Here is a 24,427-nt window from a genome sequence, read left to right on the forward strand (position 1 = left end):
ATCTATCTATCTATCTATCTATCTATCTATCTAATGTATGTGTGTGTGTGTGTGTGTGTGTGTGTGTGTGTGTGTGTTGTGTTTGTGCTGATAAATAAATAATGTAACAAGGCAACATTTAAAAAAATGGCTTTCTGCCTGGATGGCTCCTAGGGTGAGTCGAAAGACAGAAAAGGGAAGCAGTATGCTCCCTCCCATATTTGGGCATACCAGGGGTTATGACACAATACATACATACATACATACATACATACATACATACATACATACATACATACATACATACCTGATAACATTTCCTGGGGTTTTCCCTTGCATATGTGTGGACCTTAACAAACGGCTCAGACTCCCACCTACAAAACACAAAACTGATTTCATTCATTCGATGTAACATTCCCTCTAGTTCCAGTTTATTGGAGCAGAGTTGACAGTCCTTCGTTTTTTTCCCCCGTCCTAGGGGAAAAAAATAAAGTAATAATAGCAGCAAAATTTTCTCTATTTGTCACTTTGAGAGGATGGCATAGAGAGGCTGCCATTTTTTCCCCCTGCGGTGCTCTGAAATTATTATTATTATGGGGTGCTGCTGTGCATTTTACCAGTTAAGGGGGGGGGGAAGCAACTTAGAAATAAATGGGTTGTATACAACGACTTAGTAATCCATGTTTCTTTCACAATGGGGAGTCAACAACAGCTTAACAGAGTTGGAAGAGACCTTATAGGTCATCTAGTCTCAAGCAAGAGATCCTACACCATTTCTGACAGATGGCAGTCCAGTCTCTTCTTGAAAACCTCCAGGGATGAAGCTCCCACAACTTCTGAAAGCAACTTCTGTTCCATCGGTTAATTGTTGTCACTGTCAGAAAACTTCTCCTCTTTTCCAGGTTGAATCTCTCCTTGTTCAGTTTCCATCCATTATTTGTTGTCTGGCCTTTGGGTGCTTTGGAAAATAGCTTGATCCCCTCCTCTCTGTGGTATCCCCTCAAATATTGGAAGACTGCTATCCTGTCTCCCCTGGTCCTTCTCTTCCCTAGACTATCCATGCCCAGTTCCTGCAACCGTTCACTGAATGTTTTAGCCTCCTTGATCATCTTAGATAGATTCAGATTAACAGAGTTGGAAGGGACCTTGTAGGTCATCTAGTCCAACCCCCTGCTCAAGCAGGAGACCCTAAACCACTTATGACAAATGGCAGTCCAATCTCTTCTTGAAAGCCTCCAGTGATGAAGCTCCCACAACTTCTGAAGGCAACTTCTGTTCCATTGGTTGATGGCTCTCACTGTCAGAAAATTCCTCCTTATTTCCAGGTTGAATCTCTCCTTGATCAGTTTCCATCCATTCTTCCTTGTCTGGCCTTCAGGTGCTTTGGAAAACAACTTGACCCCCTCCTCTCTGTGACAACCCCTCAAATATTGGAAGACTGCTCTCCTGTCTCCCCTGGTCCTTCTCTTCACTAGACTAGCCATGCCCAGTTCCTGTAACCGTTCATCATATGTTTTAGCCTCCAGTCCCCTCATCGTCCTGGTTGCTCTTCTCTGCACTCTTTCTAGAGTCTCAACATCTTTTTTACAGTGTGGTGACCAAAACTGGATGCAGGATTGTAGGTGTGATCTTACTAGGGCTTTATAGAGTACTATTGGTACCTCACTTGATCTTGATTGTATCCCTCTGTTAATACAACTTAGGATTGCATTGGGTTGTGTATAGAATAAATAACAGAGTTGGAAGGGGACCCCGGAGGTCTTCTAGTCCAACCCCCTGCTCGAGCAGGAAGCCCTATATCATTTCAGACAAATGGCTATTCAGTCTCTTCTTGAAAAATTGTTTTTTTTTCTGAAGTTCTAATTATCCCTTGAAGTCTGTGTCTGTCTTGTTGGGTTGCAGAACGAAACCTTCCTCTGTAGCAACTGTTCCTGACTTAGGAGAAAATTATATATATATATATATATATATATATATATATATATATATATATATATATATATATATATATATATATATATATATATATATATATATATAATATATAAACCAGCATACCTACACCCGTGAAAATCTACGAAAACAAATATATATAATATATATATATATATATATATATATATATATATATATATATATATATATATATATATATATATATATATATATATATACACACACATACATACATACATACATACATACATACATACATACATACATACATATATATGTTGTAATTGTACTGATAAATAAATAAAGGGAGACTAGGATAGATCTATTTCGAGCTAATTAGCTCTCATCAGCTAGCCATACCCTTACTGGGGTTAGAACCCAGGCTGTATATATCTTAGGCAGGAGTCTTAACCACTAAGCCATGGGTTCTCTTCCTTATCAGTTGAGCCAGGGAAATAGGTATGTATGTATTTTAGTCATACCAGGGGTTGTAACACAACAGGGAAGAAGGTGTGGGAGTGGAGTTCCCTTGAAACTTCTCTCTAATGCACCCAGGATCCAGTCATGGAGAAGAGAAGAAGCAGCATTCTAATTTTGGCAAGGCAACTAGGTGACACTTCAGTGAGTGTTGCCTAGGTAAGCTGAGTCACCTGGTTGCTAAGCAACCTGACAATGTTTGTCTAGCTTACAGCATTGTATCAAAAGCTTAGTTCTGTTCTTCCAATGAAGACAAGGGAGCGCGTGTGTGACAGGTGGCAGCAGAGGTGCTGACCTACAGATGCTCGGGGAAAAAATGAATTAAAAAAAAGGTTGTGTGTATTCTGTAGTGAGCTTCAGTAGGCAAGAACCAGACCAGCATGACTGCAACAGCTTTTATTGACTCAAAAATGGAACTGAGGAACTGCAGGCAAATGCCTGTGATTTATATTTTAGGCCCCCAGGGCCTTAACCAATCATAGTACCAGAAAAAGCCTGCCCAAATATAAATGTTTGACATTTCCCTCCAAAACAGTTTGGGGTAATCTAAAGGTTAGTTTCACTTTAGCACAGTTAACAGTTGGTGTCATCTAAAGGTTAGTTTCACTTTAGCACAATTAACAGTTGGGGTCATCTAAAGGTTAGTTTCACTTTAGCACAGTTAACAGTTAGGATCATCTGAAGGTTAGTTTCACTTTAGCACAGTTAACAGTTGGGGTCATCTAAAGGTTAGTTTCACTTTAGCACAATTAACAGTTGGGGTCATCTAAAGGTTAGTTTCACTTTAGCACAGTTAACAGTTAGGATCATCTAAAGGTTAGTTTCACTTTAGCATATTTAACACAACTATATACATTCAATGCGTAACAGTGTGACTTTCTCTAACAAGAATAAATTCCTCCGTGTCTGGATTCCAGTTGATAGGAAAGAAGGAGAGGACACGTTAAGACCAGGATGAAAGTAGGGTTAGAGCAAAGAAGTTGGATGGAGGAAAATGGCATCAATTGTAGCCGATTCTCTATCCAACTTCTCTGGGTTACTCCCATGGCTCATAAATCTGATTTTCTGCCCGCCTATGGCAATTTGAACCTCTCACTGTTCTCTGGTGGTATCAATTTTCTTCTGATTACCCCTTCTAGCTCATCCTGACACATGCGAGGGAGCATGCATATGCATGGGGGGCATGTGTGCATTGCATTTTGGGGGTTCAGGTACGCCCACATTTGCGTGCACGCATGCTTTGGGCACTCAGTCTGGAATAGACTTGAGCAGGGTGCTGGACTAGAAGACCTCTAAGGTCCCTTCCAACTCTGTTATTCGAATATCCTCCTTGAAGAGGAGCAGGATTCAAGTTGCAAAGTTGCAACATATGGGGGAAAACAGACTTCTCAGATTTCCTAAGCAAAATCAGATTTTTTTTTTCTTCCCACTGCCGTATTTTTCAACCTTGGCAACGTTAAGGTCTGTGGATTTCAGTTCTCAGAATTCACCAGCCAGCTGTGCTTATCTTACAGTTGCCAAGGTGGAGAAACACTGGCCTAGTGGATCACTTTTAACACAATCTCTTAGTTTTCTGACGCGGCTCGGAAACACGACAAAACCTCTGTAGTTAAATAAGTGTTCCCTTTATTAGGAGCGCCAGCAGCCCTGGTTAAAAGTCTCTCTCTCTCTCACCACAGGCTAAATATTCCATCTGGCAGGGAGATGAATAGTTGTCTAACACATCTATTCATCTCCATCCCCTGTCTTTTATCCCCAGAGCTAGGGTGGGGCTTCGCTAGCAGCAGCGGCTCTTCCATCCCAAGAACCGGCCCATAGATTTCCACTGCTCTCCTCTCCTCTGCCTTTTGTGCATCTGTGCGTCAGGCACTGAACCCAGCTGTTCCTCCTCTTCCTGATCAGCCACCTCCAGACCTGGGGCTATTGACTCTCCATCTGAGGGCTGATGGACAGTCCAGGTTGTGCCTCTCTCTCTGACAGCTCCATTCCTTCTTCCCCCTTGAAACTCTCAGGTTGCCTTTCTGCTGACTCCCACGCCTCCTCCTTCTTCCTCTGAGTTGGCTGCCATTGGCTGACAGGCCATAACACTTAGGCTCCCAAAAGGCATCAACCAACCAGAAGGAACTGAGAGCGTTAGAAGCCCACAATGTCCTATTGATGCAAATCTCGTTGGACCAGATATTTCGCCAGCTCTTAGAAATCTCCCTTCTCTGAATACAATTTGAATCTTACTTTCCACGGAATGAATCCATTTCTTGATTTCCTAACCATGAAACTTACTTTCCAGGGAATTTACATATTTATGAATTTAATCCATTCACGCGGGCGTCTGTCTGGTAGATATGACTCTAGGCGACTAACTATTAAAGATGAAATAAAAACAGGTTGAAAACAACCATTACTTTTAACAAAATCCCAATGTGAATAGCATAAAACAGCAGCTGAGAACATTCAACCCCACCATGAAATGGGCTACACCCCATATTCATAGGGCCCCAGGCTCTGTGACAATGTCAGAATGTTAATGTCTCGAAAAAGGCTAGCAAAATTGCTGCCAATTGATTGTAAATTCTCAACCACCCAGGGTAGGATTGTCCCAAAGGTGCTTTTTCAAAAGACAACTGGACTTTGGTTTTTTTCTCCCCTTGAAGATATTTCACTTCTCATCCAAGAAGCTTCTTCAGTTCTTGGTCAGAAGTCAGAAACCTGAAATCCTAAGTCAGAACTGAAGAAGTTTCTTGGATGAGAAATGAAACACCTTCAAGAGAAAAAAAAGAAAGTCCAATTGCCTTTTGAAAACCTTTGGGGCAGCCGTTCTGACAGTGTGTGTGTGTGAGAGAGAGAGAGAGAGAGAGAGAGAGCGAGACAGACGGACGGAGGGAGACAGAAAGAGAAAGAGGGAAAGAGAAAAAGAGAGAAGAAAAGAGAAAAAGGGAGAAAGAGCTAGAGAGAAAGAGAGTAGGAGAAAGAAAGAAAAAATGAAAGGAAGAGAGCAAAAAGAGGAGAAAGAGAAAAAGAGAAGAGAAAAATGGAGAATGAGAGAGATAGAGAGAAAGAACAGGAGAGAAACAAAGAGAGAGAGAAAGCCAAAGAGAAAAAGAGAAAAACAAAGAAAGAGAGAGACAGAGAAAGAGAAAGGGAAAGAAAAAAAGGAAGAGAAAAAAGAAAGAAAAACATGAAAGAGAGCAAAAAAGAAGAAAGTGAAAAAGAGAGAGAAGAAAAGAGAAAAAGGGAGAAAGAGAGACAGAGAGAGAGAGAGAGAGAGACAGAGACAGAAGAGAAACAGAGAAAGCAAAAGAGAAAAAGAAAGAAAGAAAGAAAGAAAGAAAGAAAGAAAGAAAGAAAGAAAGAAAGTGATAGACCTATTGATAAAAATATTGCTCTAGTAACCTCTTATTAAATCAGCTGGCTTTTTACAAACCCTCAAATCTTGGCAAGAGACTATGATAGTATAAACAAGGTCTCCGTATCATCAAAAGGTACCACAACATCTCTTTTTGAGTTGGGTAGGTGGAACACATTTTGACCACCTGGGGTGTGGGTGAGAAGACTTCTCCTCCTCTCCTTTCCTGTTCATTGGGCTGGTTTTGTCTTCTTTGCAGGTGCCCTGCAAAATCCTGGCGATTCTCCTTCACTTCTTCTTCTTGAGCACTTTCGCATGGATGCTGGTGGAAGGCTTCCATCTCTACAGCATGGTGATCAAAGTCTTTGGCTCGGAAGAGAACAAGCTCTTATACTACTATGGCATTGGATGGGGTAAGTCAGGAACACAGTTGTGGGATCGGATGATCGTAGACATATGGCTAAGGAGGATTCTCTCCATTGAGTTCTATGGAGAAACTTCCATCCTAAGTTCCACTGGGATCTCAACATCCACTTGATGGCACAAGAGAAGAAAAAAATCAGAACGACAGAGTATTTGTTCTGACCGAGGCTTCCCAAGAGCATGAAGCAAACTCCTGGTCCTGACAAAAAAACCTTTTTATTAAGTTACTGTGAATTCTGCTCATTCACATCCAGCAAAGTCTTTCAAGGGAGGATTGACAGTCACAGACCTTATCTGGCTTGGAGAGCTCCCAGGCTGATATCTGCAAAACTTGGCAAGGAGTCTCAGAGAGTCACAAACCAATGAACTAATTGTCTCCTGCAAACTCCACTCCCCTTTCACCCCTCTTTTATTTCCTCTGGGAGGGGCCATTCATCGTCCACCTGTGGCCTTACACCCAAGTCGACCCCTGTTCTTTAGCTGTTCCCTTCCTCTGGCAACTCTGCACATGCGCACACTGGGAACAGGCTCCCGCTGTTCTTCTCCCCCACTGATGTCTGACTCCGAAGGCAGCTGATAACTGGCATACGGCCCTGGCCCCCTCTCTGCCTCCGATGCAGAGCCCTCATCAGAGCCTTCCCCAGCCTCCAGGACAGGCCCATCTTCCTCCCCAACCTCCTCGCTGTTCACAACAGTATCCTCCTTAAATCTTAACAGTCTGGAAATGCACAGAACCAAAGGAATGCTTTTCCCACCCTAGGAAGGAAATGTTGGCTGCATATAAATTGGACAAATAAATAAATGAACTAATGAAAAAGACCCTCCCTCCTTTCAGATTCTAATCAGAAAATTGTGCTATTACCGTTGGGATTCAGAGCCCTCCTGCAAGACAGCCCGATTATCCCACTTGGAAAACAACGTCTCTCAATTCTTCTGCGTCCTTCTGAATCTTACCCTTTTGCTAGTAATTAACCCATGCTTAGCATCTTAGAATATCAGAAGGGAAGTGCCAATATTGAATTATTATTATTTTTTGCATCAAACTTTCTATCTCCCTTTCCTGACGCAAGGACCTATTTATTACTGAATTTCTTTGAATGTCTGCTTGCTTGGTTCCTTGTGGAATTGCAGTCTAGAGGGACTAGATCCAGGCTGCAAAACCATTAAAGAAAGGTAGAACTTCTCCACAGCTTTGCTAGGCTACCATGCCATGCATTATTCTCTGGAATATTTGTAGTTCAGGGTGAAATGAGGTCTCATGGTGCTTTCTGAGCTTGGTTGTTTTTTTTGCAGGTGTTTCATTAACCAAACTAGGTAACATCATCAGTGCGCATGGTGTTACCTAGTTGGATAATGAAGCATCTGCAACAAAACAACTAAGCTCAGAGAGCACCAAGGTCTCCTCATCTCTTGATTTTACACTCCTGGGGACTTAGCTGTCCCTAATGGGACGAATTCATATTCATCGCAATTAATTCACTTCCAACAAATTAGAAACGAGTGTTTTTTTAAGTACCCACAAGTATCTGGCAGACTGTTTTTCTGTTTAAACAACTGTTTGTAGAACATCTCTGTGGGGTCCTTCTTGATTGCCTTTCCTCTTGAAAGGCAACGTTTTTTATATCAAAAGTTGTGCTTGCCTTCCTTATCTTCTGCGTTCATTCAAAGCAGGTGGCACTAAAGACATTTGCCAAAATGTAGAAAGAAAGCAAAATTCTATAATAATTGTAAGACGGAGGATCCGGTATCCTGAAACCTGTTCTGAGCGAATGGAGAAAACAGGAATGACTGAATCCGACCATTACTCTGGATATTTTGGACAAGAAACGAACGTTAAAGAATTATGAGCCTCAGCACTAGCAGCCATTGCTCAAGAAACCTATTTGTCCCCGAATGCAATGTGAAATGCGTATATTTATGGCTTTTTAACGATTCATTTCATGTTTAATATACTTGTGACTCAGCTGGATCTCCAGCTGTGCAGAATTCCACGGATTTGGCATTCAAAATCAAACTTCTGACAAAGAAGAGCTTGTTATGGGAAAAAATAGATGGATAGATTAGATAGATAGACAGACAGTAGATAGATTGATGGATAGATAGTAGATAGATAGATAGATAGATAGATGATAGATAGATAGATAGATAGATAGAGTAAGATATAGATAGATAGATGATAGATGTTGGATAGGATAGATGATAGGATAGATAGATGATAGATAGATAATAGGATAGATGATAGATATACATAATAGATATATGTGATAGATAGATAGATAGATAGATAGATAGATAGATAGATAGATAATAGATAGATACTAGATAGATAGATGTTAGATAGATGTTAGATAGATGATAGATAAATGATATAGATAAGATAGAGATAGATAGATGATAGAATAGATAGATGATAGATATAGGTGATAGATGATAGATAGATGATAGATAGATAATAGGATAGATAGATGATAGATATAGATAATAGATATAGATGATAGATAGATAGATAGATAGATAGATAGATAGATAATAGATAGATAATAGATAATAGATAGATAGATGTTAGATAGATGTTAGATAGATGATAGATAAATGATATAGATAAGATAGAGATAGATGATAGAATAGATAGATGATAGATATAGGTGATAGATGATGGATAGATGATAGACAGAGACACAGACAGAACAACAGAATGATAGACAGAAAGACATAGATAGATGATAGAGGATAGATAGAGATAGAAAAAGTATAGATAGATAATATAGATAAGTAGGATAGAGATAGATAGATGTTAGGATGGATGGATGGATGGATGGATGGATGGATGGATAGATAGATAGATAGATAGATAGATAGATAGATAGATAGATAGATAGATAGATGATAGATCATATTTCCTGTCTAGGCAGGGGGTTGGACTAGAAGACTTCCAAGGTCCAACTCTGCTATTGCATTATTGGATAGCTAGATAGCTAGATAGCTAGGTGGGTAGGTAGGTAGGTAGATAGAGAGATAGAGAGATAGAGAGATAGAGAGATAGAGAGATAGAGAGATAGAGAGATAGAGAGATAGAGAGATAGAGAGATGATAGATAGATAGATAGATAGATAGATAGATGATAGATAGATAGATAGATAGATAGATAGATAGATAGATAGATGATAGAATGAGAGATAAATGAACTAAAGATTAAGGGGAGAAGGACTTTATCTAGACCAGGTTATTTTACCAAGAATTTTTGGAAGGAGTTGACATTATGCATAATAATAGCACCAGAAACGTTTTCATTGCCTCCTTCAACTGTCTGTTACTCTCCACGCTCTACACAAAAGCATAAAAATCGAGATGTTTCGAGGCGGATTCCATTTTAAGCTGTCGAGCTACGACTTTGCGTGAGTGAAATAAGATCATAGTGCATCTGTTTCTAATCACTCCACGGTTGGCGAAGAATTTTGAACCGGTCTTATTATAGCCAATCTATCGCTGTTAAACCTCTAGCCAAGCATTGAAATGAGGACACCCACCCACCGGGGGAGACCTCCTAAAACAATTTCAATCTCATGACCTAAAATGGATTTAATTCTTTGCCGTGGTGTCTCGGAGGGGTTGAGCCTTCGAAGGCAAATCTGTTCATTTCAGATTAGCCAAATAATCCCAGTTGCATTTAGCCGTGGCAATCCACCAAATCCTGTCTGTATTTTACCCAAGATCACCGTCTCATTTTTCCAGTAGGAGACACACACAGCACACAATGCCCGCACTCTCTCTGCAAGGAGGAACTTCAGCAGCAGCTCCTGTTACGTGCGACAAAATTATTTCTTCGGTTATCCAGTTGGTTAGTCTGCATTTCACCTCCATAAGTTTCATTATCTTACCGAGAAACTCTCTGTTTAATTTTCTTCTTCGATGCAACTCTGAGCTGATAAATAATCGAGTTAAACCGCAGGAGCATCTGAGATGCACTTTGAAGGGGGGGGGGGAAATCAGCCAAGTTACAGCTATTTAACACCTTGGCTGAATTCTTTTCGGGGGTAACAGGAATATTTATGAGCGTTTATTCTTTTATTGAGGGACGTGGTGGCTCAGTAGCTAAGACGCTGAGCTTGTCGATCAGAAAGGTCGGCAGTTCGGCGGTTCGAATCCCTAGCGTCGCGTAACGGAGTGAGCTCCCGTTACTCGTTCCAGCTTCTGCCAACCACCAGTTCGAAAGCATGTAAAAAATGCAAGTAGAAAAATAGGGACCACCTTTGGTGGGAAGGAAACAGCGTTCCGTGCACCTTTTGCGTTGAGTCATGCCGTCCACATGACCACGGAGACGTCTTCGGACAGCGCTGGCTCTCTGGCTTTGAAACGGAGATGAACACCGCCCCCTAGAGTTGGGAACAACCAGCACATATGTGCAAGGGAAACATTTACCGTTACTATTTACCTTCGCTATTCTTTTATTATATTTTTTTCTCCCATTCTTAAGCCGTGAATTCAGAAACTCTTATTGAAATGGCTCTTTAGCATCTATCAAAGAAGAAAAAGAAGAAACTCAAAGGGAATTTTCTCCCGGGAGATGAAATTGCTTCAGATGAAGCGGACAGGGTGAAAAATGTGGGACTTTCGTCCTCCTCCAGTTCAGAAGATGCATTGCGGTTGGGCTGGTGGTAGTCATCTACGGCAGTGAGGTCTACCATACATGGGGCAACCACACCTAAGTGGGTGAATTGGGCAGATCTAATGCTTTCCATTCTTTTAAATGGTGGGTGGTGGACTGCTTCCACTGATGTCTGGAGGAGGAGGAGGAGGAGGAGGAGGAGGAGGAGGAGAAAGAGGAAGAGGAGGAGGAGGAGGAAGGAGGAGGAAGAGGAGGAGGAAGGAGGAAGAAGAGGAGGAGAAAGAGGAGAAAGAGCAGAAGGAGGAGGGGGAGGAAGGGAAAAGAAGGAGGAGGAAGGAGGAGGATGATGAAGAAGAAGAAGAGGAGGAGGATGAAGAAGAAGAGGAGGATGAAGAAGAGGAGGAGAAAGAGGGGAAGAAGGAGGAGGAAGGAGGAGGAGAAAGAGGAGGAGGAGGAAGAGGGGGCAGAGGGGGAAGAGGGGGAAGATAAGAAGGAGGAGGAGGAGGAAAAAGGAGAAGGAAGAGGAGGAGGATGAAGAAGGAGGAAGAAGAAGAAGAAGAGGAGGAGGAGAAAGAGGGGAAGGAGTAGGCGGAGGAAGAGAAAAGAAGGAGGAGGAAGGAGGAGGAGGAAGATGAGGAGGAGAAAGAGAAGGAAGAGGAGGGGGAGGAGGGGAAAAGAAAAAGGAGGAGAAGAAGGAGGAGGAAGGAGTAGGTGGAAGAGAAGAAGAAAAAGAACCACCCAGTGCTGTTGCTTCGCTTCCCTCTTAGATGCAAGACATGCTTCAGAGACACCCCCCCATTCAAGGAGGTGTCTTTTTCCAGTCCTTCTCAAAGCAAATCCCCTCCTCAAACATCTCCACCCCCCCTCTGCTTTCCAGTCCTTTTTTCAAACCCCCCCCTTTTTAGGACTCATGAAACAGTAGCCTTTTCTTGCTCCCGTCTTCCATCCCCGTCGTACATTGATCGTAGACTCGCTTTGTTTCCAGTAATGCCTGCTAGTTTCCCATTATGCAGCCATATGCCGCTGTAATTGAATTTGCAACACTTTGCCAGAAATCTATCTTTCTTTAGCAACGCCGATAATGAAGAGGGAGCCAACTGTGAAGCCTGCCCGTACGCAGGCCCTCGAATTTCCTTGCAAAATGTGATCAAAGATTGTGGCTGTTAAAGCATCAAACCGCCAAAAATGAGGGTGATTTTAAGGGCCCTCATATTGCCTTTTCGTGTAGCTGCTGCTTCGCCCAAGGCCCAGCTGGTGATCAGGCTAATAAAATTCAAGAAAAATGGAGCATCCCAACTCTTTATCTTGGGACCATTTTGCTTGTGGCTACGTAGGGATTCTAGGCTGCTACCTCTTTTGACTCCATCCTCTGGTTACAGTGTAACCTTTATTGTCATTGTACATTCATGTAGATGACAACATTAGTTGTGCCACTCCTTCTCCTTACACTTTCAATGCTCAACTTAGCATTGAAATTTAGAATAGAACAGAGCTGGGAGGGACCTTGGAGGTCTTCTAGTCTAGCCCCCCCCCCCGCTCAAGCAGGAGAACCTATACCATTTCAGACAAATGTCCAAGATGTTCTTCATATGGTTTAGTCTCCAGGCCTTTGATCACCTTAGTTCAGGGGTCGGCAAACTTAAACACTCAAAGAGCCATTTGGACCCGTTTCTCACAGCAAAGAAAACACCGGAAACCACAAAGGTCCTAACCGGAAGCCCCCTGTTCAATTCTGGACCTGACCGGAAGTTCCGTTCCCCCACCATAGAGTCTCCTCCTAGCATGGCATCCTTTTTCCTCTACCTGTCATAACCGAAAGCCCTATCAATTGTGGAGACAACTGGAAAACCCTCCCCTTGCCATAGAGTCTTCTCCTGGTGCACCGTGCTCCCCCCCACCGGAAGTTCCTCTCAAAATTGTGGTGCCGACCGGTGACAGAGCTGCAGCAGAGGGAGGAAAGGGCCACATACGGCTCCAGAGCTGCACTTTGCTGAACCTTGCCTTAGTTGCTCTTCTCTGAACTCTTTCCAAAGTCTCAACATCTTTTTTGTAGTACGGTGACCAAAACTGGTCGCAGTATTGTTGAATAGAGCCCATTGTTCAAGTCTGTCAGGATCTTTTTGGGATTCTGAGTTTGTCTTCTGGGATGTTGGCTATTCCTGCCAACTTAGTGTCATCTGCAAATTTGATCAGTTCCCCTTTTATTCCTTCATCTAGCTCATTTATGAAAATATTGAAGAGTGCTAGGCCCAAGATAAAATACGGATTACTCCTTCAGTCTTCCCATAAATCTGCACTTGGGCCATACTACAGGTAGTTCCCAGTTTATGGCCATTTGTTTCATGATGGTTCAAAGTTACAACAGCTTTGGAAAAAGGGTTCCAATACCTGTATTTTCACTTAGATCATTGTACCTGTTGTTGCCCGCCAGCGGCCAGTGGAGTTGGCAGCAGATTCGGACAGTGAGGAGGTTGCGGAGGAACATGGGCCAGTTCTGGAGTCTGGAGAAGGCTCTGACGAGGGCTCTGTGTCGGAGGCAGAGAGGGGGCCAGAGCCGTCTGACAGTTATCAGCTGCCCCCTGGATTATAGAAGAACTACATTTATAATATTTAAACCACATCCAGTGGTTTCATGATGGCTTTCCTGGAGCATCCTTCTATCTTGATCCACTTCTAATGAAGATGCTAATGCTCCCCTCTTCATTCCTGCAGGCTGCCCGTTCCTGATCTGTGTCATCTCCACAACGACATCTGTGGAAAGCTATGGAGAAGTCAACAAGTAAGTTCTGGAAATGAGAACTTATACATTTGTCATTGTTGTGGCAGCTCCTTTGAAGAATGTAGAGTTTGTAGATGGTATCACGTATTTGCTCCAACGCTCTCAGCATTAAGCTGTCTCCATGAATCCATATCTCGGCCCAATTTCTGAAGGAAGGTCGAGTCTTTCAGATGTATCTGGGAGTGGTGGAACTTGAAGTCCAGAAGATAAAGGTCTATAATAGCTTTGTCTTTCTCCCACATCCAGATCATGTTAAGACTAGCAAAGGTTGCATTCCATTTGCAAAGTTAGTTCCCAGGTAACCACCTTTTTTAGACAACTGGGCTGAAGTTAAAACCATGGATTCTCCCTCTCCTATGTTCCTTCAACAAAGACCTGGAATGAAGAAAGCAAGCAGGAAAACCAACTTTTTCTGCTGTCCATCCCACCCCAGCTTTGCCTCTTTCTCGCCGTGAGCCACGGTGGCGCAGTGGTTAGAGTGCAGTACTGCAGGCTACTTCTGCTGACTGCTGCCTGCCTGCAATTTGGTAGTTCAAAATCTCACCAGGTTCAAGGTTGACTCAGCCTTTCATCCTTCCAAGGTGGGTAAAATGAGGACCTAAATTGTTGGGGGGAAAGCCGACTCTGTAAACCGCTTAGAGAGGGCTGTGAAGTGGTATATTCTGTAAGTCTCCATGCTATTGCTGTTTTCCTTCCTTCCTTCCTTCCTTCCTTCCTTCCTTCCTTCCTTCCTTCCTTCCTTCCATCCATCCATCCATCCATCCATCCATCCATCCATCCATCCACAGTGATATAAAGCACCTTGAAGTGTTACATAAGTCTAAGTGCTATTGCTATTTCTCCCTATTACATATTTTTCAATCAGTGGTGGCTTGGAACTCACACACCCCCATCATCCTCATGCTACAATGTCACAATGTCTTTCCCTCTTTCTTTGCAGCTGTTGGCTGTCATTGGAGAGCGGTGCCATCTGGGCTTTTGTGGCCCCAGCTCTGTTCATCATTGTGGTAGGTTCACCTTCCTTCCTTCCTTCTCTTCTCCCTTAGAAGCTCCAGGATTGCTGGCAGGATGACTATTGCAAGCCACGTTTGACCGTATGGAGCTCAGCTCTGGTAGCACCTTTTCCAACCAACAGATTTTCTCAAAAGCCATCGGTTTCACCAGATGCATCTCCCTTCACCAGATGCCACAGATGACATCTGTGAAGGAAGCTGCAGCTCACGAAATTTGGTGCCTTTAATAAAACATGTTAATTTGGGGGAAAAGTAGCTACGAGATGTCTCCCATCTTTTTGCTCCTATACTGTTTCTCAACTTTGATCCCTTGAAGATGGGTGGAGTTCAGCTCCCAGAATCCCCAAGCTAGCATGAAGATCTCCCATCTCCAAGTGGCCACGGTTGAGATATTTCCAGCTTTTCTCCTCCAGTGTCCCCTAAATCAGGGGTCTCCAACCTTGGCAACTTTAAGACTTGTGGACTTCAACTCCCAGAGTTCCTCAGCCAGTTTCGCTGGATGGGAAACTTCTGGGAATTGAAGTCGACAAGTCTTAAACTTGCCAAGGTTGGAGACCCCTGTCCTAAAGGATATGAGATGGCCAGAGGCCATTTCTTACACCATGGGAATGAATAAACATGAGAATGTCAATGGAGATTCTCAATCACCCAGGTCGTGATTGTCCCAAATGTGCTTTTTCAAAAGGCAACTTGAGTTTGCTTTTATCTTTGAAGACATTTTGCTTCTCATCCAAGAAGCTTCTTCCATTCCCTTCCATTTGTTAAGTGAATGACTGCAGTTGTTAGTTAGGGTTAGGGTTAGGGTTAGGATTAAGGGTGAGGGTTAGGGTTAGACTTAGGTTAAGGGTTAGGGTTAAGAGGTAGGGTTAGGATTAAGGGTGAGGGTGAGTTTTAAGGGTGAAGGGTGAGGGTTAGGGTGAAGGGTGAGAGTGAGGGTGAAAGTTAGGGTTAGGGTGGGGGTTAAGGGTCTTAGTTAAGCATTCTCCTTCTGGTCCTACCTAGCCAACTGAATGACACTTCTATTTTCCTCTTCTACATCTGCGGTTTTCAACAGCCTGCCCGCCCTTCCCCCTCCTTTCGCAATGAGAAGCAGTAGATCCACTGCTACTCAGCTCTACAAGTCAATCGCCCGCTGCCCCTCCCAGCTTTATAACACTCCATCAAAAGAGGAGAGTTAATACAACTTTGTTAACTCCACAATCTGCTCCGGGCACATCTGTCGGCTGCAACGCATGTCGTCTTCCTAAAGTGGGAGTTGCAAGTTCACGGACGGGCCATTCGTGATACATAATGCATGACGGATGCTTTAATGGTATCTGTGCCTTAAATCAGATCACATTTGTGGTTTAATCACTCAGAGGGCTCTTTAGAAGTTGCAAGGGAGGGCTGGGGTCTTCCCCCCCCCCCACACTGGTAGATTAAGGAAGCAGGCATTTCTGTCTTTAGGCCATCCTTAGACCTGTCTCCTTGGATGCTTTTATCGATTGAGATGTTCCTTGGATGATAAAGAAAACCCAGCCATGGGTCGTTCCTGACAAATGGAAGGGTAAACATATTGACCGAGCTTTCACGCTGTCATCGCTCATCATCAACAAGAGGTTCAAACCCCCCCCCCCCCGCCTTGGTGGGTTGTGTGTTTGGCAAATCAGAGATTCATTTCACTTGTCCTAATGTTAACTGAGCTGAAGTATTATTATTATTATTATTATTATTATTATTATTATTATTATTATTATTATTATTATTATTATGCGCTAAACTGGCAGTAATGCTGCAGCAACCCATCCCTGTAAGGACCCCATGGTCTTCCTCCTCCTCTTCTTCCTCCTCTTCTTCCTCCTCTTCTTCTTCCTCCTGCTCCTCTTCCTCGTCTTCCTCCTCCTCTTCTTCTTCTTCCTCCTCCTCTTCCTCGTCTTCCTCCTCCTCCTCTTTTTCCTCTTCCTCTTCCTCATTTTCTTTTGCCTCCTGCTCCTCTTCTTCTTCCTCCTCTTCCTCCTCTTCTTCTTCCTTCTCTTCCTCCTCGTCTTCCTCCTCCTCCTCCTCCTCCTCCTCCTCTTTTTCCTCCTCTTCTTCTTCCTCCTCTTCCTCCTCTTCTTCCTGCTCCACTTCCTCGTCTTCCTCCTTCTCCTCCTCCTCTTCTTCTTCCTCCTCTTCTTCTTCTTCCTCCTCTTCCTTGTCTTCCTCTTCCTCCTCTTTTTCCTCTTCCTCTTCCTCATCTTCTTCTTCCTCCTGCTCCTCTTCCTTGTCTTCCTCCTCCTCCTCGTCTTCCTCCTCTTCCTCCTCTTCTTCCTTCTCTTCCTCCTCGTCTTCCTCCTCCTCCTCCTCCTCTTCCTTGTCTTCTTCCTCCTCCTCTTCCTCGTCTTCCTCCTCCTCCTCTTTTTCCTCCTCCTCTTCCTCCTCTTCTTCTTCCTCCTCCTCCTCTTTTTCCTACTCCTCTTCCTCCTCTTCTTCTTCCTTCTCTTCCTCCTCCTCCTCCTCCCTTCTAGCAGTAATGATGTTCCCTAGTTGGGGGATGAAATATCTGCAAGAAAACCAGCTCAGAGAGCTGCAAGGACCCCACCGTTGCAACACTATCCATGCTGCTCAGCCAACCTGTACAATATTAGGGGCTAGATAGTCCTGGAAACCACGTAGGGAGGGGACCTGGATTTTTTAAAAAAGACTTAGCTTTACCTTTCATCTTTTAATAGCATTCATTTTCAAGAGCTGCCCTTCGTCTTTTCCTTTGAAGAAATCTGGACGGGCACTACGTGGTGATTTCAAAAGAACGAACACGAGTTAGAGCCCCCAGTCAGAAGGATCATTAGCTAATCGCCAAAAGAGCTTCCTCTCCAGCCTGGCCTTCCTTTATTTCTTAGTCACAGCCTTGACAGGTGTTTGCGTTTTATCCTTGACGTGGCGGCGCAGCTATTCTCAAAATATAAGCAGCTCGGAGACCATCTCCTACATGGGAGAGGTCCCGATAACAACATCCACGGATGCAATGAGCACCATCTGCAAAACGATTTTGTGTCTGAGCTTATAAACAATCCCACAGTCACAGCAACTCACAAGTGCCTATTAATGATGACAGACAGGAGCTTTAGTCATCTCTCCACTCCAATGGAGGGCATTAAAGACCTCAGGGGAAAAAAATATCATAGAAACCGAGAGCTTGCATTTCCAGGAGCCTCTTCAACTGACTTTTTTTTTTTTTTTAAAGTTTTGTCAGAGTTTATTGCAGAAATAATCAAATCCAGAACACACACACAGTGTCAGCGTTCCAAATATCAAGCAGAATTAAATCAGAGTCCAAGGCAAAACTATCCTTAAAGTTCCAATTTAATAAGACAGACACGTTGGCACATCTGTGGAAATCCCAAAATCTAAAAGCTTCCTGGGATTCCACCCAGTTGAAAGTTCATGATCTTATCCCCACGCCCATAAATCCATCACATGATCCAATCTTCTTCAGCCACGCTGGCATCTCCACCCAGCTAGTTCCGGTCAGGCGCAGAGATGCGGAGACAAAAGATGACCTTGAGCTTCTAGAAAGGAATGACAACAACGCATTCCACAATTCTACTCCTTACTATTCACCCTCCCAACTACTACACTAACGAAACAGCGTAATGAAATAATAGAGAGTGGCGGGCCAAAGATCCTAAAAAGGAATATAACTGCAGGCCTGACAGACAGGTGACTGATTCAGCAGGATTCATGAACTTCTTTGTATGCATAATAACACATGAATAAATGTACAATACCAACAGCAGATTCTTCCAATGTGGTAGAGAGGAGAGAGCAGTTTGGATGAGTTTTAGTTTCAATTCGGCAGACAGACTAGGTCAGACTTGTTTGCTAAGCCACGCCCAGGCTCCCTGCTGCCTCCAGCAAATACTGTTTCACTTCCTAAACAGTCCCCATTGGCTGGCCCGGTTGCTATGCCCATTTATTGGCTGACCTTGTTACCATATCTCCATTCCAGTTCATGAATATTTTGACAAGTTTCTTAATGATTGGAAATCTATTCTTCTCTCTCCTGACCCAGATAAAGGAACCAGAAGGAGTCCCTGGTTGTTTACTTTAGTTTTTCAAGGAGAGATGCCCCACTGGACATGTCAGGGAAATTCAGATTTCATCCATTACTGAGTTCATTATGCTAAGACATAATGTCACTTCCTTGTAACCAGCAATTATGGCTTGGAAAGGCATGGCTTATGACAATGTGAACACTCCCATTTTGGCCCATTCCATAAACCCTCATCATCTCCTTTTAATGACTCCCATAATCCCTTGCGGGGTGGAGTCTGGGCAACTGAATGGAGCTGAGTATTTACTGGCCGGATGCCCATCCTGTTGCCATTGCGGAGTTTTGTTCGGCAGATATATTCTCATTGTGCCCAGAGAGAGAAATATCTGCCTCTGCCTAGGATCAAACTCATGGCCTCCAGAATGTGAGGCAAGAGCTCCGCCTCTAAGCCACCACACCACTCCCATTCCATAAACCGTTTTAATGCCACTTTATAATGCCTTGGTCCTCCAGGTGTGCCTTATAAGGCCACGCCTGGAATACTGCGTTCAGTTTTGGTTGCAACGATGTAGAAAAGATGTGGAGATTCTAGAGCAGTGGTTCTCAACCTTCCCAATGCCGCGACCCTTTAATGCAGTTCCTCATGTTGTGGTGACCCCCAACCATAAAATTGGTGTCTCGGTTCCTAAGACCATCAAAAATATGTGTTTTCCAATGGTCTTAGGCGACCCCTGTGAAAGAGTCATTCGACCCCCAAAGGGGTCCCGACCCACAGGTTGAGAACCACTGATCTAGAGATTCTAGTGGAGACTAAAACATATGAAGAACGGTTGCAGGAACTGGGCATGGCTAGTTTAATGGATAGAAGGACGAGGGGTGACATGATAGCAGTGTTCCAATATCTCAGGGGTTGCCACAAAGAAGAGGGAGTCAAACTACTCTCCAAGGCACCTGAGGGCAGGAGAAGAAGCAATGGGTGGAAACTAATCAAGGAGAGAAGCAGCCTAGAACTAAGGAGAAATTTCTTGACAGTTAGAACAATTAATCAGTGGAACAGAAGTTGCCTCCAGAAGTTGTGAATGCTTCAACACTGGACGTTTGTAAGAAGATGTTGGATAGCCATCTGTCTGAAGTGGTGCAGGGTTTACTGCCTAGGCAGGGGGTTGGACTAGAAGACCTCCAAGGTCCCTTCCAACTCTGCTATTCTATATTCCATATGGGTTGGACTTCATTCCCAGCCAGAAAGATTTAGGGGACTGGAGGCTAAAACATAAAGAACGGGTGCAGGAACTGGGTATGTTTAATTTGATGAAAAGAAGAAAATCACATGATAGCAGTCTTCCAATATCTCAGGGGTTGCCACAAAGAAGAGGGAGTCAAGCTATTCTCCAAAGTACCTCAAGGCAGGACAAGAAGCAATGGATGGAAACTAATCAAGGAGAGAAGCAACCTAGAACTAAGGAGAAATCTCTGGACAATGAGAACAATAAATCAGTGAAATGACTTGCCTCCATACGTTTTGGATCCTCTAACACTGGAGGTTTTTAAGAAGAGATTGGAGAGCCATTTGTCTGAAATGGTATAGGATTTCCTGCTTGAGCAGGGGGTTATTCGGTTATTCTCTTTACAGCTCCCAAATTAGGGAGGGACCCTTCTAAGATATTTGGCACACCCAAAGTCCTGCTGTGGGATAAGCTGCCTTTTGTCTGACTTTGTCCTTGGTTGTGTTGCATTTTCCTATTTTCCAAGGTCAGATATTACAAATATCTGGAAAAAGAAAACGAGAACAGAGCACTTCCTGATGTAACGACCTGATAGTTGTTCAGGGATTTATTTGTTCGCGGGAGTCAAATGGATTTTTTGCTCCATCCGGTTAGAACATTAATAAAGCTATTCAGATCTAATTTGTTTGCTCAAACTGGGCTAAGATGCCCATTGTTTGCCTACGTGCCTGAAAGTACTTGGTTATTTGCTGGAGCAACATTTGGACGTGAAGAAGGGAATCTCATAAGCTTGTATGTTTTTTGGGTTGAGTTCTAGACGTTGCAGTGTGTGAGATCATACACTGCGGCAATGAACTGTAGTCCACTTTGCTCTTTTCCAGGAAGGTGTGGCGAAATTGAATGTGATTCCTTGGCAAAAAGCAACGTCAAACCTTTGCAACTCCTGAATCAGGATTGTCAAAATGGACGGAGAAGAGAAACAATATCTCCCTCACTCTCACGAATCCGTTTTTAAAAAGTAAAGTTTAGCAAAAAAAAAGAAGGAAGGAAAAAAGGAAAGAAGGAAGGAAGGAGGAAAGAAAGAAAAGAAAGAAAGAAAGAAAGAAAGAAAAAAAGGAGGAAGGGGAATCAGAAACAGAATTCTAGAAACTTTTCTTTCCTGACCTGTTGTCAGAGTTCCAAGTAACATACCCACAGCAAGCAAAACTCCAAGTCAGGTAGATTCCTCAAAGAATAGCTTTATTAAAGGTAAAGGTTCCCCTCGCACATGCATGCTAGTCATTCTGGACTCTAGGGGGCGCTGCTCATCTCCGTTTCAAAGCCAAAGAGCCAGCGCTGTCCGAAGATGTTTCTGTGGTCATGCGGCCAGCATGACTCAATGCCGAAAGTGCACGGAACGCTGTGACCTTCCCACCAAAGGTGGTTCCTATTTTCCTACTTGCATTTTGTACATGCTTTCGAACTGCTAAGTTGGCAGACACTGGGACAAGTCACGGGAGCTCACTCCGTTATGCGGCACTAGGGATTCGAACCGTCGACCTTTCTGATCGACAAGCTCAGCGTCTTAGCCACTGAGCCACCGCGGCCCTCCATAGCATCCTGCTGGAACGTCCTTGGTTCCCAAGAGAAAGTATTTTGTTTTGCCTACAAACCCCCAGCTATCTCTACTCCCCCCCCTTCCTATCCCTTAGTTGTGGCAGCTCAAAATGGCCTCAGTCAGGTCAGCTTTAGGGTTGGCACGTGGTCTATTTCAAAGACCTGACAAAAACCATGAAAGTCTCCACCATATCTAAATAAAATTCCATATCTGAGAGTCCTTAAGACCTAAGAAAGGTCCCAGCTGTGAAAGCAAATAAGAGGAAAAGATAATGAATAAAATAAGGATAAGGGACGAATGTCAGGATTGCTCCTTTAACATGAATTACAGTTAGAATAACAGAGATGGAAGGGACCTTGGAGGTTTTCTAGTCCAACCCCCTGCTTAGGCAGGAAACCCTACATCACTTCAGACAAATGAATAACCAACACCTTCTTAAAAATGTCCAGTGTTGGAGCATTCACAACTTTGGAGGCAAGTTGTTCCACTGATTAATTGTTCTAACTGTCCGGAAATATCTCCTTAGTTCTAGGTTGCTTCTCTCCTTGATTAGTTTCCACCCATTACTTCTTGTCCTGTCCTCGGGTGCTTTGGATAATAGCCTGACTCTCTCTTCTTTGTGGCAACCCCTGAGATATTGGAAGAGTGCTATCATGTCTCCCTTAGTCCTTCTCTTCATATACCCAGTTCCTGCAACCATTCTTCATATGTTTTAGCCTCCAGTCCCCTAATCTTCTTTGTTGCTTTTCTCCGCACTCTTTCCAGAGTCTCAACATCTTTTTTTACACTGTGGCAACCAAAACTGGATGCCATAATCCAAGTGTGGCCTTTCACAGGCATTATAAAGTGGTATTAACACTTCACGTGATCTTGATTCTATCCCTGTGTTGATGCAGCCTAGAACTGTGTTAGCTTTTTTGGCAGCTGCTGCACACGGCTGGCTCCTATTTAAATGGTTGTCCACTAAGACTCAAAAGTCCCTCTCACAGTTACTACTACTATTGAGCCAGGTGCCACCTATACTGTACATGTGCATTTTGTTTTTCTTGCCTAAATGTAGAACCTTCCTTTTTTCACCATTGAGTTTCATTTTGTTAGGCAGCACCCAATGTTCAAGGCTGTAGGACATCAAAGACAAGGAAAGCCCCCTCAAAGTTTTCCCCTGTGATGTAGTTAACTTTGGGAGATAGCAACTTGTTAGAATATTCATGACTGGGAGAGACATGGTAACAAGGTCAGCCAATGAATAGGCACAGAAACCAAATCAGCCAATGGGAGCTTAAACAGACCCGAGTCTGTGCTGAGAATCAAAACTGAAACTGCACCTGCCTGCTCAGAACTCTGAGATGAAACTGTTCCCTCCTGCTTGTGTTCTGCTTGTAACTACTACCACATTGAAAGAATCTACTATTGTTATTTTACATTTATGACAATACCAATAGTAGACATTGACAAGTCTGTCAAGATCCTTCTGTATCTTGAGGCTATCTTCTGGAGTGTTGGCTATTCCTGCCAGCTTGATGTCATCTGACCAGTTCCCCATTTATCCCCTCATCCAAATTATTGATGAAGATGTTGACGAGTATTGGGCCTAAAGCAGAGCCTTGGGAATACTGTCCATCTTCAAATCAGAAACTCAAGCAAAGTTCACACATGGGTTTCCAGTTATCTTAGCCAAAACATGTGGCTGTCACATTTTTATGCTGTACATTTGTCATAAAGGAAAAGCATTCTTCTAGCAGAAATTAGCCAAGAATGAAATCTGGGCAACTCTGCCCATGAACTGCAATCCCCTTCAAACCTACTCCCCCCCCTCATTATAATTTGACTGGTTTGCAAGTTTTATAGACCACATATATCTCAAACCGAGTCCAATTGGCAGCTGTGAGCAATTGTTAACTATTGGCTAAATAATGGGAAGGTGAGCGAGGAGTTTATATTTCCAGCTAATTATGGAGATGGAGAATAGATGCCAGAATCCCAGTGAAAGGAAAGGCACCATCTATTATCTGACTTTCCTTGGATGGCTGCTTAATAAAGACATTTATTTGCAGAACGTTATTCAATGGGGCGAGGGGGAACTGTCATTATTTTTCTCGCCCTAGGAAGCTGATTGGCTCAGTTTGCCTACTAAGAGTTGGAATTTTAAACATGAATGCTGAACGTCGGAGTTTAAATGTTAGAATGCAGTCCAATGTCAGGTGTAGAGAGCCACGAACATCACCATAAATCGCTCAGAGTAGTTTCTTTATTGCCATTCGCCTGCAGACAGGAATCGTGCCAGACTAAAGTACTCTTTGCATAACTATTAGATAAATACTGTGAAGATTTAAGGTGGATCCCTTGGGGGGCACTTTCTACATACCAATGAATTATGCAACTCAGCATTGGATTCCACCACATCCAAGCAGTATTGTGCAGGGATGTTGTGGGTCAGGTGCTGATCTTGTTCTATCACAATTTTGTTCATGTGGTTTTTGTGTACATCCCAGTTTTTAAACCACAACAATAAAGATTTGACTGGGCTTTCATTTGAGGAGGAATAGCTTCCTCTCAGGAGATGTTCCCTATGTTAGACTCCAGTCCCCATAATCCTCAACCAGCCTATCCACTGGCATCCGGTTCAGCGGTGGGATTCAAAAAAATTTATTACTGGTTCTGTTCTCACGGCATGCCTTGTTGGTGTGGCTTGATGGGCATAGCAGGGGAAGGATACTGTAAAATCTCCATTTCTACCCCACTCCAGGGCAAGGATACTGTAAAATCTCCATTTCTACCCTACTCCAGGGCAAGGATACTGTAAAATCTCCATTTCTACCACATTCCAGGGAAAGGATACTGTAAAATCTCCATTTCTACCCTACTCCAGGGCAAGGATACTGTAAAATCTCCATTTCTACCCTACTCCAGGGCAAGGATACTGTAAAATCTCCATTTCTACCCTACTCCAGGGCAAGGATACTGTAAAATCTCCATTTCTACCGCATTCCAGGGAAAGGATACTGTAAAATCTCCATTT

General features: G+C 43.3%; 1 protein-coding gene across 2 annotated transcripts in view; it reads left to right on the forward strand.

Moving 5' to 3' along the window:
- Window positions 1–24,427, forward strand: part of ADGRD1 (adhesion G protein-coupled receptor D1) — a 158,862-nt gene that overhangs the window by 108,388 nt on the left and 26,047 nt on the right. For both annotated transcript variants that reach the window (XM_081966884.1, XM_081966885.1), the window contains 3 exons: window positions 6,015–6,168; window positions 13,497–13,563; window positions 14,504–14,570. In XM_081966884.1, the coding sequence (XP_081823010.1) occupies window positions 6,015–6,168; window positions 13,497–13,563; window positions 14,504–14,570 (288 nt within the window). The remainder of the gene's footprint in view (window positions 1–6,014; window positions 6,169–13,496; window positions 13,564–14,503; window positions 14,571–24,427) is intronic.

Source organism: Natrix helvetica (genome assembly GCF_964273705.1).
Source record: "Natrix helvetica genome assembly, chromosome: 14".
Classification (NCBI taxonomy): domain Eukaryota; kingdom Metazoa; phylum Chordata; class Lepidosauria; order Squamata; family Natricidae; genus Natrix; species Natrix helvetica.